General features: G+C 44.9%; 5 protein-coding genes across 5 annotated transcripts; 1 reads left to right on the top strand and 4 right to left on the bottom strand.

Moving 5' to 3' along the window:
• Positions 1-3,201: 3,201 nt before the first annotated feature.
• On the bottom strand, positions 3,202-4,176 carry PtA15_5A248 (uncharacterized protein; the record flags this gene model as incomplete). The annotated part of the gene is made up of 5 exons (XM_053168988.1): positions 3,202-3,233; positions 3,343-3,454; positions 3,537-3,770; positions 3,870-4,002; positions 4,073-4,176. The coding sequence occupies 5 exons, from the start codon at positions 4,174-4,176 to the stop codon at positions 3,202-3,204; spliced, it is 615 nt and encodes a 204-aa protein (XP_053020230.1).
• Positions 4,177-5,846: 1,670 nt separating this feature from the next.
• On the top strand, positions 5,847-7,865 carry PtA15_5A247 (uncharacterized protein; the record flags this gene model as incomplete). The annotated part of the gene is made up of 7 exons (XM_053168987.1): positions 5,847-5,920; positions 6,008-6,016; positions 6,131-6,248; positions 6,381-6,520; positions 6,645-7,214; positions 7,325-7,468; positions 7,610-7,865. 7 exons carry the CDS (start codon positions 5,847-5,849, stop codon positions 7,863-7,865), a joined length of 1,311 nt encoding a protein of 436 aa, XP_053020229.1.
• A 1,224-nt stretch (positions 7,866-9,089) lies between these two features.
• Positions 9,090-9,788, bottom strand: PtA15_5A246 (uncharacterized protein; the record flags this gene model as incomplete). The annotated part of the gene is made up of 1 exon (XM_053168986.1): positions 9,090-9,788. One exon carries the CDS (start codon positions 9,786-9,788, stop codon positions 9,090-9,092), a length of 699 nt encoding a protein of 232 aa, XP_053020228.1.
• A 5,418-nt stretch (positions 9,789-15,206) lies between these two features.
• Positions 15,207-16,428, bottom strand: PtA15_5A245 (uncharacterized protein; the record flags this gene model as incomplete). The annotated part of the gene is made up of 7 exons (XM_053168985.1): positions 15,207-15,240; positions 15,490-15,612; positions 15,743-15,855; positions 15,933-15,976; positions 16,104-16,128; positions 16,232-16,297; positions 16,420-16,428. 7 exons carry the CDS (start codon positions 16,426-16,428, stop codon positions 15,207-15,209), a joined length of 414 nt encoding a protein of 137 aa, XP_053020227.1.
• A 1,054-nt stretch (positions 16,429-17,482) lies between these two features.
• PtA15_5A244 (uncharacterized protein) lies at positions 17,483-18,511 on the bottom strand (the record flags this gene model as incomplete). Its single annotated transcript, XM_053168984.1, has 6 exons — positions 17,483-17,547; positions 17,614-17,845; positions 17,912-18,021; positions 18,104-18,255; positions 18,344-18,433; positions 18,507-18,511. 6 exons carry the CDS (start codon positions 18,509-18,511, stop codon positions 17,483-17,485), a joined length of 654 nt encoding a protein of 217 aa, XP_053020226.1.
• Between the last annotated feature and the right edge of the window lie 215 nt (positions 18,512-18,726).

Here is an 18,726-nt window from a genome sequence, read left to right as displayed (position 1 = left end):
AGATATCCCCATGGAAGCCAGTTTTTGGTTATGACTTGCCTCCCGTTCTTTCTTGGAGCAGCTCGCTACATGTTTAGATAAATTTGATGGGGAAGTGTCGTAAATCGGCCGATGTATTTTGCTGCCACAACTGAAAAAATTCAAAGAGATGATGATCGATCATCATTAGATACAGGTAGGACAAAAATACAATAACGGCGATGAAATTGACTTACGTTTTACAAGGGTAAGCAATCATCCTCCGACCATTTTTGTCGAGTAAATCGGAGAGTTGCGGGGTTTCAAAAGCAGCATAGCATGAGCTGAGACGATTTCCGTGAAGTCTCTGTGCTTTTTCTGGAAGGTCACAAAGTCATAAAGACTAAAGTTAATTTTTAGGTTAATCTTGAGTAAAAGTTGACTTGACTTACTGAGCTCTTGCTCATCGGAAAGCCCTCTAACCTTTCCGTTCTGAGTGCTTGCTGGAGTTTCGGAGTCATTGACATTCTCATTTCCATCAGAATCGTTGGGTACGTCAACTATTGTGCGGCTTTGTTTTTTTCCAGATGGTTCAGAAGGTTCTTGATTTCTGGCCGGGATTGAGATAGAAGAAGATGTTGATCCGGTTGACTTGTGGCGCTTCCTGCTTCTTCCCATGGTGGAGGCTGAGTGGTATGGTGATTCGGTGAAGAGGGGACTGACAGTACGGATCTCTATTCTCCGGCGACGGGGTTGAGTCAGGTACACAGCAATATGCTTGTATCTATAAGCATGTGTCCAGATATATGTATACATATCTTGACCGGCAAAATTGGGCGGGTGCTGGCAAGTACTTGGTCCAAGTACTTGCCAAATTTTCACCTCAAAAGTTGACACCCGCACCCGCACCCAGCACCTGTTTGCGGGTACCTGTCTTTGAAAACAGGTACCCGCAAACAGGTGCCGGGTACCCGCAAACAAGTACCTGCTGACATCTCTAGTTTTAATCACACTTGCTAAGCCCTACCAAACAGAAACACTGTTCCAAGCTTGGAGATTTAGCAATTATTACCAGATGTCAAGTTTGGTCAGCTACACTGGGTAAAGTAGCTTTAGTACAGAAAAGTGCTGGCTATTTTAGCTATACTACAGAGAATTTACTGTTAGCACCAAATTTGGCTAGCTGACACTGAAGAATTTTGAGAAACAAATTGCTGTTAGTCTAGTACCTAGTTAGCCTGCAATATGTTAATGTTTAAAATAAAAATTAGCCTGTTATTGATCTGATTTTAATCTTTCAGGTGGCCTCTTGTACTACAAGAAAAACTCTAGAAGCTGCCAGCAGTTGAAATGTGGCCCACTCCAGTGTAGCTGCTATTTTAACCCCATATGTAGAAATTGTAACCCTTCATGCACAGTCATTGTGCAATGTGCACAGTTACTGTGCATTGAAGCTTGGTTGAAATAATCCTTGAAAAAAGCCTGAGTATCACCCCAAGCTTCTTTTGAGTTTCTGCATGTCAGCTGCTGACAATTTCTAGAGTTTTTTTTTGCATTTTGTAGTCAAGTGTTTGCCAAGGCTTACTGTTGACCAAGCTTCAATGCACAGTCACTGTGCAGAAAAAGCTTATAAGTGTTTGGATGGAGCTAGAACAGCAGTAAACTGCATGTCAATTGCTAGCATTTGCTGACTTTTTCTTGCAGTGTTACACATAAATTATTTATTCATTATCAAAATCATGCATATATAAATCAAATCATGCAAGAAACTCATTGGTTCTCCTCATCTTCTGAGTTTGACTGCATTGTGCCCCCTCCATTGTGATCACAAGTCTCTTCAAATATCCTATCCTCATTTATCTCACATCTTTGGACATAATTCCTTCACAGCTTAAGTTTTCACTCCTAGACTATCAAACAGTGTTGGTACAAGGACTAAAATTCTGCATGAGCTGTCTTGTCCTGAAGAATTTTCATCTGTGTAGTTACTGGTATGTACTGACCCATATATTGTGTCACATTGTTTGGAATGTTCCTGCACTAGTAAAAAAACTTCAGGGATTGTCAAGAGTTGACATGCAGAAACTCAAAGTAAGCTTGGACTGATACAGAAGCTTGTCTCAAAGGTTATTCAAGCCAAGCTTCAATGTACAATGTCTGTGCATGAAAGGGTATGATGTCATTGTGTGGAGTTACATGGGCAATTACACTGGAGTATGCTGCATGTCAACTGCTGTCAGTTTCTTGAGTTTTGTTCTAGTGTTGGTGGACATTTTGGGAGGAAGTATAAATTGACAAATATGGGGATGAAGGTGCAATGTGGTTAAAGCCAGCAGCTTAGGATGGTTCTGGGGTCAATGGCATACACTGTGGTGTACACAATTTATATGCCTGTCACTGCCAAAATTAACTGCTTGTACATATAGTTTTGTCCAAGCAGTTGTCAGTAGATTATGTCCAACAAGCTCTGCAATCTGCTGTATCCAGATTGTGAAACTAGTCAGACAACTGCGGCCAACAAATGCCCAGACAAAACTGTCCAAGCAGTGAGTTTAGACAGTGTGTACAATTTAAACTTTGAGGTCCTAAAAATAATTTTTGTTTACAAAGGATGTGTTCAAGCAGCTATCTTCCCATGCTCCATCCAGTCTACACCCTCTATGTACTCAGAATAGCAACCTGTTCCACCCAGTCACTCACTTAAAACCAAGATGAAAATGGTCAACCTAAGCCCCCCTAGCTACACAGCAAGCCACCAGGGGGAATGTGTCAAGTTAGATGTCTTCATCTTGGATTCAAGCAAGTGACTGGGTGGAAGTTGCTATTCTGAGTAGAGGATGTGAAATTGATGGAGAATGGGGAGATAGCTGACTTTGTAACTCATTTATTTGTAAGGCAAAGGAGACAAGGAAAGGGTTGCCCAGGGCCTGAATTTAAGCTCATGGTAAGGAAGAGATGCACATGTCGGTCAGTATTCACAACAATATTTGCCCCCCCTCCCAGGTCAAGTCCTTTCCGCTTAGAAGCTCCGTTACTTTTTTATTGGCATTCATCGAAGTATGGCAAATACACATTGAACTTGGTCTTCCGAGCCTCTATTAGATGGGTAACACATATTACTGATTTGTTGGGTTGGGGAGCGAGCGTTATGAGGGGGTCGTAGCCTAAGTTCTCGTGGACCATTTGCGGGAGCTCAGGGCACGCAATGTGATGAATGGCCAGAAGATGTTTATCAGTAATTCTTCAACGGTTAGATTTGGCAACACGTTCCAACTCTACAGATACAGAAGGAAAGAGTTCGGAAAGAACGAGGAAGAACGCAGGATGTTTCAGCTAATTGTCAGCATCAGTGACGTCTTAGAGCAAAAGGGTAGGGTTGCTGACCGTCTTTTTTCTTGATGGCGTATGAGTTGGACGAGCCCTTAGCGGCGTTGATCAACTCGTCGGCAAGACATTCAGAGATAGACTTAACGTTACGGAAGGCGGATTCGCGGACCTGGATGGATTCAGAGAATTCAAATGTCGTTTAGCTTCACATCAGCTGACGCAGCAGAGATGAAGGAATGTGGGAAGCTTACACCGATGGTCAGGAGGGCGATGGCCTGGTTAACTCGTCGTAAGGGCGAGACATCGACGGCCTGTCGGCGGACAGTTCCTTGAGAGCCGATACGGGTAGAGTCTTCTCGGGGACCGGTGTTGACGATCGCATCGACCAAGATTTGGATGGGGTTTTGGTCGGTGAGAAGGTGGATGATCTCGAAGGCGTGGGCGACGATCCGGACAGCCATCTGCTTCTTTCCGTTGTTTCGTCCCTAGAATTATTTGGCGTAAGCCAGGTTTGTGAGTTGAATGTATTACACACTGTGGATATCTTGCTCGGGATAGCAGGCGGTGGATGATGAGATAGTGACCTTCATCATCAAGCTGTTGACAAGTCGTTCAACGATTGGCATCTGAGCCTTTCGGAATTGCTTGGCAGCATAACGACCAGCGGTGTGAGGAACGAAGACAGCGTTACGGATCTGGATGTAGTCAGTCAAACAGCTAGAAAGATAAACAATCCTTGGATCAGCACCATTTCGATTGCGCATGTCAAGTTCGGTTGTGGACGAACATGTCCTTGACTTCGACATCGGCGGAGTCCCAACGACCAAAGAGGTTGATTCCAGACTCGTTGGCGGCAAGGACTTCGGGGGGGAGAACGGTGCAGTTGGCCATCTTGAGTCGTCGGGTGCTCCTCCTTGGCTGTGTCTGTCAATGTGCGGTGGCTTTGGGCGCGGCTGGGAGGGAAACCTATCTGATCGACGGCCAGGTCGAGCCGCGCTACAAGCATATCTAAAAGCATACCGGGGGAATTTCTCCCCAGAGCAGTGCATGCCACATCATTCTTCCTTTCCTCTTGATTGTAATTTCCTTTTGTTCACTACGTAGATTATCATCAGGTCCTCGCCAAGACTATTGTGTCGGCATGTCACACCAGCAGTACTAGCTCATGGCAACTAGTAAAGGGGCAAAAAGGAAGAAGCCCTCTCACACTCAATGAGTAGAAAGACTTGAAGTTTCACTTAATGGACTCCCACAGCCACTCCTGCTGCAAGTTTGTTTAGGCCGCAACATCGGTAACGCAGAGAATGGAGGACTTCCCATCCAGTCTGGGAGCCTCCCAGAGCTCAATTTACACACACCCAAATTCTTAATTTTTGACAAAAAGCAAAATGTTTTCCTAACCCTACAGTTCATCAATTTCATGTGCACTGGTTGAGTTTTTGATAGGTGTCTTAATTTAGGATTCAGAGCGGCATCTAGAGGTCTCTAATTTCTAAATGACAACGGGAAGTCATCCAACATAACCTGCCTGAACAGTCTAAAATCACCCAGCAGGCTCGAAGAAGACACAAGAGTCACTCTCTCAAGAGGTGCACCTTCAGAGGAATGTACAGCAGAAAGAATGGATACCGAGTCACAGTCTCTTCCTTACAGTAATCACTGGTTTCACACTTGAGCGCAAATGCCTTCATGAATTTTGACCAGTGAATCTGTGCAAAAACTATGCATTTTTCAGTTGCCAAAATCCATACAGGTAAATTTTCAGCAGTCATTTACATATATATTATCACACCTGGCCATGGATTTTAACTCGACAGGTAGAGGACTACATACACGCACAATTGAACTGTGTTGCTAAACACTAATGAGCAGCAGCTGCAATGCAGGACAGGCAAAAATATATCAACGTTCCGACACCTGCAGGATTTGAACCTGCGCGGGAGATCCCAATTGATAGATCGGACTGCTGCCCATTCGAGTCAATCGCCTTAACCACTCGGCCAAAGTGTCTTCGGATGGCCCAAACGCTGGTTTGTCGTTATTAGAATATACCTTTATTTTGGTACAAAGCTGCTATCGATTTCTCTGGTGTTGGCTCAGTAGTAACAGGAGATGCATGGAGCAAATGGATGCTGTTTGGTGAGGTTGGTTTGGTTAGGATCTGTTAGGATGCAAGAACAATTGAAAGATCACATTTTGTCACTTGCCACCGAATACCGATACATGTTGGAGCGCCGGTTCCTTAATGAATTGGCCTCGTCGAATCTCGCTGTGACTGAACTACATATTTACATATCACTGGGGGTATGAGGGGTCCAAGTTGGTCCCAATCGGCTGTGTTCTGACTCGATGTGACTCATGAGGTCGAGGGAGGCAAGGGAAGTAGACTCTTCTCGAGAGACAGCTGTGAGCACTCTTAATCATTCACACTCGAGACATATTCACTGTTTCTGGCGGGTGTTGGGTGATCTGACGAAGAACGACTCAAATAGTGCATAACGGCGAAGTAAATCAAAGAAAATCCCTCTCAGGCCAAACGTCGTGTTAGCAAGGTAGCAAGGATGTCGGGCGTCGTCGCATCGCAAGTCGTGCATTCTAACGCGCCAAGCCTCCTACTACTAGTATGGTTACACGGGTATGTTTACATTCCATCATTGAATCGGTCCGCATCAACACCATCGACTGACTGTAACCCTCTTGTGCTTTCTGCCGCAAAATGAAGATTCAAAGGGTACGTAGCTAGATCTCTCCGTCGGTATAAAACCTGTATGGCGAGTAGAGAAAACGAACCCACTTAGGCGCTTCATCCGCTCAATTTTCATATTGGATTCGTAACGGTTAATAGTGGCGACGATACTTTCGAGTCGTTTCCGGAACGGTTGACCTTCCTGTTGTCCGAGACCTGGCCCAAAACTAAATGCACTTCAATCATCTATCCTGCATACGATACACGAGGATCCCTGGTCAGACTGCCTTTACTCCATACTTCAGAAACGTCACCTCTTTATGAGGTACAAGGCTGATGTCTTTTCTCCTTGCGCTGGTTTTGCCTTGCCTAAATCTTAATATACGGACGCGGATTGAGAATCAAACAGTCAAAAGCATCCGAGGTCTTTTTGGATTGGTTGACCGTCAAAACAACGGAGTATGAAACCGCACACGAGAAAACCTCGCCAGGCAAGAGCAAAGCAGATGCGGGACGAGAGCAAGCGTATGTCATTTTATTGGGCCACAGGTATGTCTTAGTGACCAGTACTCTCCCCTATGGTCCATCATTATCAGGATGCTGTCCTGAAGTTTCATTTTACTAATTGCATCGCTACGTCTTCACACAATTTATCCAAATATAATTCTGTCAGTATGGGTGGATTGGTAATAGCTGATGCAACGTTGAAGCTTATTCGTGAACGAGATTCTCAAACGGATCTACAAGAGTCGATCATCTGGCCTGGAATCATTGGATTGATTGGCTACGATACGCCTTATTATGGCCTCAATCCGACTTTCTTTGCCAATACTGCTAACGAATACCTGGGACATGCAAAGATGGCCCAGCAAGTCATGAACAATCTTGGCCTGGGGCTTGCACTCGGTATGGGGGCTGTCGGTTCAAGCTCGACCAGTGGACCTGCAACTCCCAAAAACGAAAAATTACCTCCTGAAACGGAAAAGAAAAACCAAAACCAAAAAACGCAAACACCGCCCACAAGCGCAGGTAGTAATTGGATGAAACTCGGTCTAGCCGCTGTTGGTGTTGCCGGTCTAGCCGCTGCGGCTGGAACGACTTACTGGCAGAAGGACAAGATTACAGAAAATGTGGGCTGGGCAGCCAGTCATCTAGATTATATCAAAGAGTTGTTTGAAACTGATCGACTGAATCAAAGAATGTCAGACATTATCAAAATCAAACCCGCCGTAAATTTTCATTGGTAAGTACTTTTCAGCATCGTTCATTGATTCAGGCGAATTTGAGCAAAAACGCTGCCGAGTTGAGCGCATCCACTCAATCCATTTCATTGTTTTCTTTCTTATGGATTAGTTTTTACACCGAAATCCCCAAAGTGGATTCCCATTCGAGTGATCGGCATTTCATAATATTGCCAACCTCCAAGACCCAGCCTAGAGGTATTGATGCTAGCTTCTCCGCGAACCGGAACCAAAAATCACCCAATGAGATTAATGCGTAAGTATCACATATCTCCTCACCCTCAGACAGAAAGGCAGAACAGGAAGAGCAAGATATACTTTATCGTCGCCGTCATGGTCTTCGGAAAACTGATTGAAGTTCTGTTTGGCCTGCTTGATTGTGATTGAAAAACCCAAGTCATACAACGATGTTTAATCAGAATTCGAACTCAGGGTATTGGAATCTTGGCAAGGACAGCGCCCGATTGATCTCAGAGTGGCTACAAGAATCTCATCAACGTCGGACTAATTTGGTCCGAACCCCAGATGATCATGTCCTTGATCAATCGTCGAGGTTCACCCAAAATGCCGAGAATCGCGATCAATTGACCCAAGATGCCAGGGTGAAATTGGAAGATGAAATTGGAGACCAAGGGCTACGAGATGAACTGTGAACTGTAATCGCTTCTCAATCACAGTCGCTTTCTATTTGTTTGTTTTCCCTTTACGGTATCGGTTAGATTAATGTAAATTTTTGGGGCAGAATTTCTTTTGGCAGCATTTTATTCTTATCTGATCCTGTTTTGATTTTGGTCATCTTATTTATATTCTAAACCGTCTTCTTTTTCATTCCCTCAATTTAGGCGGTTCACCCCAAAAACACATTTTTCAGGCGTTCATATGATCAAACATTTTACAAAGCTTTCGAGTGATACAGATTTTTAGTGGTTTTTGGAAATACGAGAACGTCGTGGAAATTTCATAAAAACAGAGTTGTTCCCAAGTGAAGCACCTTAAAGTTGGTGCTCATTAGGTTCAATTATGAACCCCAAATATCAAGCAATTGGGGCTCATAAGATGCTTGGATTAAACATCTTACCCCAACTCTTACCCTCCATCCTTACTAACAAGTCTTATTTCTTTGAGGGTAGTTAAATAGTTTTGTCTGAGACTGAAGCCAGAAAGAATAATTTTTTTAAAAAAAAAACGCAAAACAGGACATTTCACACTTTATCAGAGCAAACTGTATGTTTGAGAACTTAGGTGGGGAGGGGGAAGGATGGGAAGCAATCTTTAAACAGCTTAACTCTTTTTCCAGGTAACTTCAGTCAAACTCTATCAAACTGTGTGGAGCTTTAGTAAAACCTGAGGCAAGAATGCGGATGGCGTTGATTACACGGTTTGTAATGTAGCCTGCATACATATGCTCCTGGTCTCTGGCCTTACTCATGCAGTGCGCAACTGAAATGGATCATCAGATTTTAAAGATACAGAGACTCACCATCCTAGGAGCATGGCAAGAAAGAGGATTGAAAATAACCTCATACTGATGAGCAGATACTTCCCAGGCTCCAGCTCCGGGAGTCAATGTTTAGGACCGATAGCCAATCTGTGAAGTGACTGTTTCATGCCAGTTGATTAAGATCGACATCTTGTGTCCCAAACGGCGGGGTCATTTCAACATTGTGGAGAGCATAGGCCGAGGCGGTACTACTAAGAGATATCTGAGACAATGATGTTTTGGAATAGGCTGCCGTGACTCGGTAGCCCGACCAACTCAGAAAGCGCTGGAACAACGAACGCCCGTGACAGGGCGATGAAAATGATAACTCGGGGCCAAAGGTGGGCAAATGAAAAAGGGAGTGGTACAAGATAATTCGTGACGTATCAAAGTGAGATTACATCCCTTTCATTCTCATTACATTGATAATCTGTACTCTTCTTTGGACCTCGATGGCAAACCTTCTTCGGTGGCGCTCACTCCTGAGTCGTCGGCGCTTGAGGAAAGGTTTTTCGTAACGTTTGTTCAGGTAGATTTCTTTCCGCAATCCGGCCGCATTCAACCAACTAGAAAGTTTCTTGTAAGATCGTTCGACGTCCGAGGCCAAGACGGGGCGGTTTAGGAATGACGTAGGTGGAATCCTGACCGTTCGAATGACTCGAGAACTGGCGGGAGTAAGGGGTCCGAAATGGCTTTGAATCTTGAGTTGAGAAGCACTCTTCCAGAGTTGATCCAAACTGGCTTTTTCCTCCCGGTTGATTTTCATCCTGTCGTCTGATCGTCTTAAGTCTTGTAACTGGCTTTGACGATTTTCGGCCACTCGGCGAAAGATATCACCACCAAGGAGAGAAGGCGATCGCTCGGCAGCCTGCTTCTGATTCGATGGTTGGATGTCTTGCGCATTCAATTGCTGGGTAGCAGTATCAGGCTTGCGAAATTTGAGTGGTTGCGTTGATTGCGACCGATCGAAGCCAAAAGGGTCGGCATCATTGAGGCAGGCATTTGGGCCCCGTGAGAATGAGCGCGATGAAGACGCGATCACGCCGAAAGTGGTTTTCCGACTGGTCGTGAGCAGGCGAAGGTTAACAAGCGACATAACCGCAGATCGACAGAGATTGGGTCGAGGTGCTGGGCTAGGAAGATACATCAAAATATCAGTCAAAGCGAGCTTTTGGTTGGGACGATCAAAACACGTTTTTGTTGTGCTGGTGGAAATGTAATTTACTCACCTTTCGCCTGAGCCAAGAGATGGTATGTCGGATAAAATTCAACGAGTGGTCGTCCTGGATGGGATCCTGAGCAAAGGGGAGCGAGCTTGGTCTAACGCAAGGCGACCCATGCCGGTACAGGCGGGTGCCAGTACCGGTTTGAGGAGAAATAGGGTTTGGGGATCATAAATTACAATTTCCCATAAGACAACAAGACACTATGGCCGAGTGGTTAAGGCGCTTCCCTGCTAAGGAAGTGGGTTTACCCGCGCGCGTTCGAATCGCGTTGGTGTCGTGAATCTTTTGCCACAACCTCACGGAGATCTTTTCAATTATGGAGGCTTGTTTTTTCAATCTTCAGTCAGAGTTCTCAAAGTTGCGACATAGTGGCATATGTCATGAAAACATACAACCTTATTTGCAGGGACTGTCAAATGCTTCCCTGCAAAAATGGTGTGTATGGCAGTATGTATGTCACCTTTGTATGTTTTCAACTTTGAGAACCCTAAATTATGGTTATGGTATTCAAAATTGCATATGTCACTGTTTGCATAAAATCATAAAGCCAATTTTGGCTGGGAGATGTCAGCGTGCATAAAACTCAAAGTGACATCTCCCAGCCAAAATTGCAGTTTATGATTTTATCACTGCAAAAAAAACTGTGTCAACTGTGAGCAGTTGACATGTGGTAACTCTGAGGAAGCTTGTGGTGTTACACCAGCCTTACTCAAGGTTTGACTCAACCCAAGCTTTAATGCACAGTCACTGTGCACCTTGCACAGTGACTGTGCCAACAAAGACACTTGTGCATTCAGGTGGAGTTACAATGGCAGCTTGGCTTGAGTATCCTGCATGTCAACTGAAAGCAGTTGACCAAGTTTTTTTTGCAGTGTATGTAAAAAAATCTTATGCAATTTCAAATACCATACACTACGGCTCCACTTTTAGAAGTGGGCTGACACCTGCATTGGATTATGGTTGGGCCAACCCAGCCTGATGGCAGACTTCTGGGAGGGTCAGACTGACGTGTCTGGCCGGGCTAAATTGATGCCAAAACACCCTTCCTGCAGGGAAGGGCAGTCCAACCATGCAGATGCGCTGGTAAGCATGGTCGGCCTGGTGCATGGATTGAGCCAACCCTGAAAGGTTGTTGGACAGTAAGCAAGCTGAGGAGATGAGCCAACCTGTTGGACAAGGGCATGTAACAGGTCAACCTGACTGGTTACTGACCAGTCGGACCCACCTGTCCATTGCAGAGGTCAAGAAATCACTTCAAAAAAGTGATCCTTGACCTGGACCAAAAAAATCTACAAGAATATCTGCAGATTGTACACAGAAAGGAAAAAAAAAAGAGAAAAAACTTCTTTGACTTTACCAAAAAATTATAGGAAGAAGTTGCTTGGTAACGCTCTGGAGTGTGAGTTAAACATCCTTATATGGCAAGAGGCTGATAGTCTATCACTGCTAGCAAACAGGTGACATATCTGGATTTTGTCGCACTGATGTAATCCAGATTCCAATTCAAACCCATGCCCCAGGTGTGTTGTCACCTGTTGGGGATTTTGTTACCTGTCATTCTCAGTGGCAGGTGCAAAAGGGATGCACAACCCCCTCAATGGCCGGTGCTAACTGTTAATCAAGGGGACATACACACCTCCCTTGATGGCCCGTCTGTACTGGCCATCAAGAGGAACATCCTACACTCTCTTGTTGGCCAGTCAGTACCGGCCAGCAAGAGTAAAGTAGTATTTGCACTCTCAATGGCCACTACTGACCGGCCATTGAAAGGTGATACACATACCCTTTGGTGGCCTGTCAGCACACCGGCCATTGAGACAAAGACACTAAACTCTTGATGGCCAGTACTGGCCAGCCATCAAGAGCAAAACTCTTTTGTTGATGTGTGTACACATCATCCTTGATGGCCCATCAGTACCGGCCATCAAGAGGAACATAATACACTCTTGATGGCCTGAAATGATTGGCCATCAAAAGGACATGCACACCTCCCAAATGGTAATCAAGATTGTAGTATATTCCTCTAAATGGCGGGTACTGATGGACCATTGAGCGGGGTGTGTATGTCCTCTCAATGGCCAATCATTTTAGGCCATTGAGATTGTATTATGTTCCTCTCAATGGCTGGTACTGACAGGCCATCAAAGGTGATGTGTATACACATCAACAATAGTGTTTTGCTCTTGATGGCTGGCCAGTACGGGCCATCAAGAGGTTAGTTTTTTCCTCTCAATGGCTGGTGTACTGACAGGCCATTGGGGGGTATATGTATTGCCTCTCAATGGCAGTTCAGTAGTGGCCATCAAGAGTATAACTAGTGCTTTACTCTTGTTGGCCAGGGGAGTGTAGTCTATTCATCTTGATGGCCGGTAAAGACGGGCCATCAAGGGAGCTAGGTGTGTATGTCCCCTTGATGACCGGTTAGCACCGGCCATTGAGGGGGTCATGCTCTCTTGCACCTGCCATTGAGAATGGCAGGTGACAAAATCCACAACAGGTGATGACACACCCGGGGTGCAAGGTTGAATTGGGGTTTGGATTTTGTCAGCACGGCAATATCTGGTTTACATCACCTGTTTGCTGGTGGTTTATGCAGCAAGCGCACCAATTGGCCCTGCATGCACTGCCAAAGAAAGTGCAGGGTTTGACTCCTCCCCTGGGAGATGGTTTTTGCATGCCGGGCCTAGCATCACAAGCTCCCCTTAGTGGCCGCAGTTGCCATCGGGGTCAGAATGACCCCGCCAGTTAGTTTACATAGTAGACATTTTACTTGACTCCAGCATGAATCCAACGGCTTGGATTGACGCCAGGCTCAATCTGACCCCCCCAAATTGACGGCAGCGGCAATCTAACACATCCAACGGTTTGCCTCCCAACGTGAATTCCATGTTGGCTTAGCACGGCGTTGGAAAGGTGGGCGCTGACCAAAATTCCAATGTTGGATAGACGTCAGACTGCACCTGTGGTGTAGGTGTTCAAAGTTGGTTTGCATAATTTTATGCATGCATAAATCATAAAATCACAAAAATGTTTTGGTGAGGAAATTTTTGTAAGAGTTTCACTAGCATGTTTCACCCTTCCTAAAACTCAACTCATTAGACACATACATACTTATGCTTATACATGATATTCTTGCCTGATATATCTTGTACTCCTGCTTGAAGGGACTTCTCTTCTCTTTTTCCTCAAGCTGGTCTTCACCTAGGTTTCCCTTTCTTCTTCATTCCTTTGAAATCCACACTATTTTCATAGAACTCCAGGCCTTTGGACCTCCACTCCACTGATCACTCAGTGAAGGACTTCCAGTCCTTACAGTTTTGTATTACATAATCAGACAGTTATGTCCCCTGAAAAAAAGATTTTGTGATTTTATGATTTATGCATGCATAAAACTATGCAAACCAACATTGAACACCATAAATGTTTTACTGAAGTCAGGGTGCTTGCAAGACTTCCTTAGTTGCATTTGATAAGAAATGTTGAATCAACACATTCAGCAGTCTGATGAGGAGTGGTTTCCAGCAGAATTATTGTAATGGTTGGTCTGGGGGGGGGGGAGGAGGCGGTTCTGGATCTGTTGCACTTCAATTCCTTCAGGCAAGTGGTAAATTGCTAGATGGGGAGAGCTTGATGATCTCTCCCTGGCTTCCCTTGTGGCAGGGAGCTGTGCCATGTATGTACAAGTGGATGTCATGTCCCCGGAGTAGTCCATGGCGCACAGGGGTGGCTCATAACAATCATGTGCTTACATAAAGGCTATCTTCTTGTTTCTAGACCACCAGCTCAGTAAGGTTTTGATAGAGAGCTGTGTAACATCACAACAGTTGAGTTCTTGTATGTAAATTGGGAACCTCCTGCAAATATTGCAGTTTACCACATTCCAATTTCTTTCATAAAAAACAAATCTTGTGCCTCATTGATCTTGTGGATGGTCCAAAATACTTTTTCCAACAGAAAATATGTCCACTGATCAATCTGGATGACTTCCTGCCAAATATGCAAACCTTGCAGATGTCATTGTTGACTTCAACCAATAAAGTCTAGATGTTGCAGGGATATTTAACAGCCCCTGAGGACCCAAACACATTCCTCATGCTTCCCAGATCTAGACAGGAAGTCATCCACTTGCATTCATGTTTCTTCATGTAGTTCATATCCAGTTCATAGGGGGTTTCAAAGTTGGCCAGATCCAACTTGCATGCACTTTTGCAAGTTGGTGTTCAAGTTCATTCTTGAACACTGATTTGCAAAAGTGCATGCAAGTCACATTGTACTACACCCCCTAAACCTGCTTGAATGTTTTTTTGAATTTTGGTGTTGAGGAAAAGCCTTGACAACCAACTTGCAAAAGTACATGCAAGTCATGCATGGCCAACTTTGAATCCCCCTAATTTGTAACAAGGGAGGCTCAGCTGTTTGAAACCTAATCTTGGATTTGGTCAAATGTGGCTCTTTGCATTTTACTATTCCCTACCTCCAGTTGGATTCTTGCTTGTTTCTGGATAAGCTTGCTGAGGTAGCTCGCTGAGGTTCATTGGAGGACCAAAACAGTTTGTTCTCCAGAACTGAAAAGATCTTTTGATCAGTTGGCATCTGCTCAACCCCTGTTTGTCTCAAAGAGTCAAGCTGATTTGATGTGACATTTCACGTCACAACATTACCATGGTAAAAGTAGCTTTTTGTACCACTGGCTAACTGAATGATGTCTGCCAGTGTTGCAGACACTGCTTTCCACATGTCTATCTTCAAAGAAATTGGCGAGGAGGTTTGATATTCCGATCACACATTTTGACCATCATAATTTCAGGCTTAAGGAGCTTTAACATGAGATGCGACCTGATGAGACCATTGTTATATCTACATACATACAGCTGGTAGCAGAACTATTCAACCATGATCATCAATGTGTTCGTCTTTCATCGTATATGTCTAGTGTTTTACTTTTGTGTATAAAGATACGAAATAAAAATACAATCCCCTCAGTGATAAAAAGATAATAGAGGGAGAAGCGAAATTAGCACTAGCGAAACCTCTCTAATGCAAATGTGCAATTTTCTCTTAGCGAGTTCGAGTCGGGGTTTGGACTAGAGGGGAGAGGGGTTTGGATCAAGAAAAAAAGGAGTGAAGATTTATGGGGTTTCTTCTTCAATTGATATACTTTTTTTCACAAGCGTATAAGATAGGAAAAAAAAGAACAAACGGGCAATTCATTTCATCACTAGTGGCAATTTAGTATTATAGACTGCTAACATTCTTTTTAGATGACTTTCTCGTTTTGTTCTTTTGTTTTACACCTCGTCTGCCACTAGCGCGGCAATCATCCTGAAAAATGTGATAGGCGGTTCATGTTTCCATCCGTGTAATATAGACAGAGAAGGTAGTATTTTTGAGATGTGCAGTTGATTAACCGTTTGTTTTCAAGTTTATTCAATTGAATCGATAGAGGCAAAGTCAGTGATTTTCTTCCATACAAGCTTAGACTGTCAAGTCAATTCTCAATATCCACAAGTGGATAAGAAGTTGACCCCAAGCCGTTCAAGACTGATGCTAGTGAAAAAGGAAAGGGCTTACCGGAATAGGTAGTAGAAGAAAGATAATAAATAAAACCCTAGTTTGAAGAAGGATTCTTTTTTGTGCTGTGCTAATGTTCGAAATATCTCGGTTGCGTCATACATGTGTGTTTTTTTCATCACCCTGGATTATTTGAGGATCATTGCAGGTCAGCCAGAACTCATGATCGGGTTGATGCATGGAGCGAGAATTAATTTTGTGAATGAAGAGATTACTGATCAATTGTATGAATCCAGTTTGGAAGGAACTCAACTTGTTTACGTTCCAAGCGACCAGTGGGACGTTGATCAGAGTAGCTACCAGCTGAAAGCTCAAAACAAACAAGATGACTAGAAACATATGTGCACCCATCTCCGGCAGGACGAACTATAAACCAAAGATTGGTTAAGTCCTCATCGTTCGGAATTGGAAACAAAAGAATAATTGAAAGATAAGGAACTGACTTGATTCATCTTATTACAGAGATCGATTGGATTCAAGTAATCGCCTATTATAAAGTAACAACCACATCAACAAGGGATCAAGCTTGAAAGGTTGGAGTCTTCTCGGGTTCGATTGGGCGCGATATCAATCGTGAAGCAATTCTCGAATGATAAGCAGGTTCGAATACATACATTCCAAATCCGAGAACATGATGATCTGAGAAAGTGGATGCCCAAAAAACCAGTGATTTGTGTCGATCAGAAACCAGGAACGAGGAACCATCCAGTTAAAAGATACAACAGCTTCCAGAAGTGCTTACGTAGAAGACAGCTGTGAACAGTAAGACGGCAGCCAGGACGACGGCGAATAAGAAAAGCCATGCTTCCTATTTTTATACAAGCAGAAAGTTTATCATCAGTTGATCAATACTTTTTTTTCTGAAAAGCTGTTTCGAGACTTCAAAAACATGATCACAAGCTGGAAACGAGAGTTTAGGAGGATACATACGGCACTCATAATCAGACCTCAAAGTACTTGATATGTTGACAGATGGGTAGAAGGTTTGGTTATGGGGTCGGCTTCAGTTCGCTTCGTCTTCTTCTCCTTCGCAACAATCGATGTTTTTTTCCGGCTGCTGAATGAAATGTATCGATAGTTCTGTTGAGTCGTGAGGCGGAATGGGTTCTGCTGGGATCTGCGAGTGGAGTGTTGTGGGCCAACGTGATCGGGAGACCCAGAGGCATTACATAATCACACAGGCGGTCAACAGCCAGACCGACAAGTGCATAGTCCTGCATTCACCCTACACCCTAAATCAATACATACTCGCCTCAACACAGCTCAACACAAATCCATCCATCCTTCACCTGCACTGTCAGCTTCAAAAATAAATGCGCCTCCAGCCTCTTTTAGATCATGGGAACTTGCAGCCGTGTCCCACTTCTCCCGAGCATGAGCTTGCCGATTGCACGAATCTCAAACAACCGCAACACTACAGCAACCCGTGTACCACAAATGGAGAATGTGCCTCAAATATCAAAGATTTGAAACATTTTGCTTCATCATGTGGGGGCTCGTGTCGGCTCGCCGGACCGCTGACTGCGATCGAGACGAACTTTTTCCTCAACAGTGTGACATCCACACACAGGAAGCAGCCGCTGAGTGAAGCTGGCTGGGGTACTTTAGCACATCGCGGCTCATTCCTTGATGGCAGTTTGTCAAGTGGCCCTGGAGGATCATAAAGAAAACTATTACCAAAGCGGTGGGTTGGCCAGAGGGCGCATAAAAACAAGCAGTCCTTGTCGTGAGAATGGTTTGGGCAATACAATCAATCATGATGTTTCACTCAGTGGCACAGTGCCAGGCGTACGTTTAGTACGCTGTGCTGGCTCTTCACTCATGAGGGGCATAAAGGGTTGGTTATGTCATTTCATGCAGTAAAATGGCTAGCTCCCAATCCACTCCTCCGTAAAGGTATGGTTGGTGTAAGCGTGCGAGATCATGCTTTGTGGTGCGTTAGACATTGGCTGCAAGAACAAAACCCCCAGAGATTGTCGTGTCGGATCGGTATCTAGAACAGACGTGCTGGGGCTCCCATAGTGGCCTTCAAGTGGAGCGACTTGACGTTTTGCCAGTCTAGAGGGTAACCAGGGTCCCATCAGCACTAGGGGCGATACAAGACGCGGAAGTGGGAAAACTTACTCTTTTTGAGAAGAGATACCAAGAAGTTGATTGCCAACATCGTGTTACCGAGGAGCTGGTCTTCGGTCATTTCGACGTGTCCGACAGCCACACCAAGACACAAGACTTTCTTCAATTGGAACTTGATGGTGGATTTAATGTCGGTGACCTTGTTGGTCAGGTCATCGGCTGCGGAAACAGGGGTAGGGAACTTTCCGGCCTTGGATAGACCAGGTCCCAAAAGTCGGGGGATCTGTTGAAGAGGGGGAAGGCCAGTTAGGTCAAGGGAAATCAGCAGTGTCGGGTCGTGGAAGCCAACCTGTTTGATCAAGGCGTCCGAGGCCAAGAAGGCGTCGTACTTCTTGGCAAGCTTCTTGACAAGCTTCTTGTTTTTGTTCAGCTTCTTCAAATCATCGACGCTCATGTATTCTGTGCATTGGGGCCAAATTAACCACGCTCAGTGATATCCTACGATCATAATTTGAAGGGGCTTGGATCTGAGAATGCTAACCCAAGTCGATTTGCTTTGCTCTGTCGATGTCGGCGGCATCGGCAAGGATGCAGACGGTCATACGAGGACGAGGGACATGAGAAAGCTTGATGGTTCCACTGAAACGTTTGTCTCTTTGAGGGTCGTAGTTCTTCAAGCCGATTTGCAGCTCACTGAAAAGAGGTGATCGGTAATAAATCAAGGGTGTAAATACCGGCCAGGCCTGGGTGAGCAAGTTTTGAGGATAGGGCCGTAGCTCACACTGTCTCGGTAAATTTTCGCTTCTTCTCACCGTTACTGGCAGTGAGTAAGTCTCGGATGGAGCCTCGCACGCTTGACACTGAAATTTTACTGGCGAAGTGGTGAGAACGATTGTTAATGAGGTGATACGGTTATGCGGCCAGTACGTATGCGAGAGACATACCTCATCCTGATGACCTCGTCCTTGGGAATCGATACGAACCTGGGTTGTAGCAGCTGGGGTGGGGGCTGCAATTCAAAACAGGCACCGTGACGACTGCGGACAGCCGGGTCATCTCACCACCATAGGTTAGGTTTGCGGCTCACTCGATTCTCGCTATCCCGGGGAGCTCGGGGGTGTTACAAGAACCCGTGCCGCTCTTGGAGGCCGGCAGCCGGGGGTT

This window comes from Puccinia triticina, chromosome 5A (assembly GCF_026914185.1).
Source record: "Puccinia triticina chromosome 5A, complete sequence".
NCBI classification, from domain to species: Eukaryota; Fungi; Basidiomycota; class Pucciniomycetes; order Pucciniales; family Pucciniaceae; genus Puccinia; species Puccinia triticina.
This window is presented reverse-complemented; position numbering and strand designations above follow the sequence as displayed.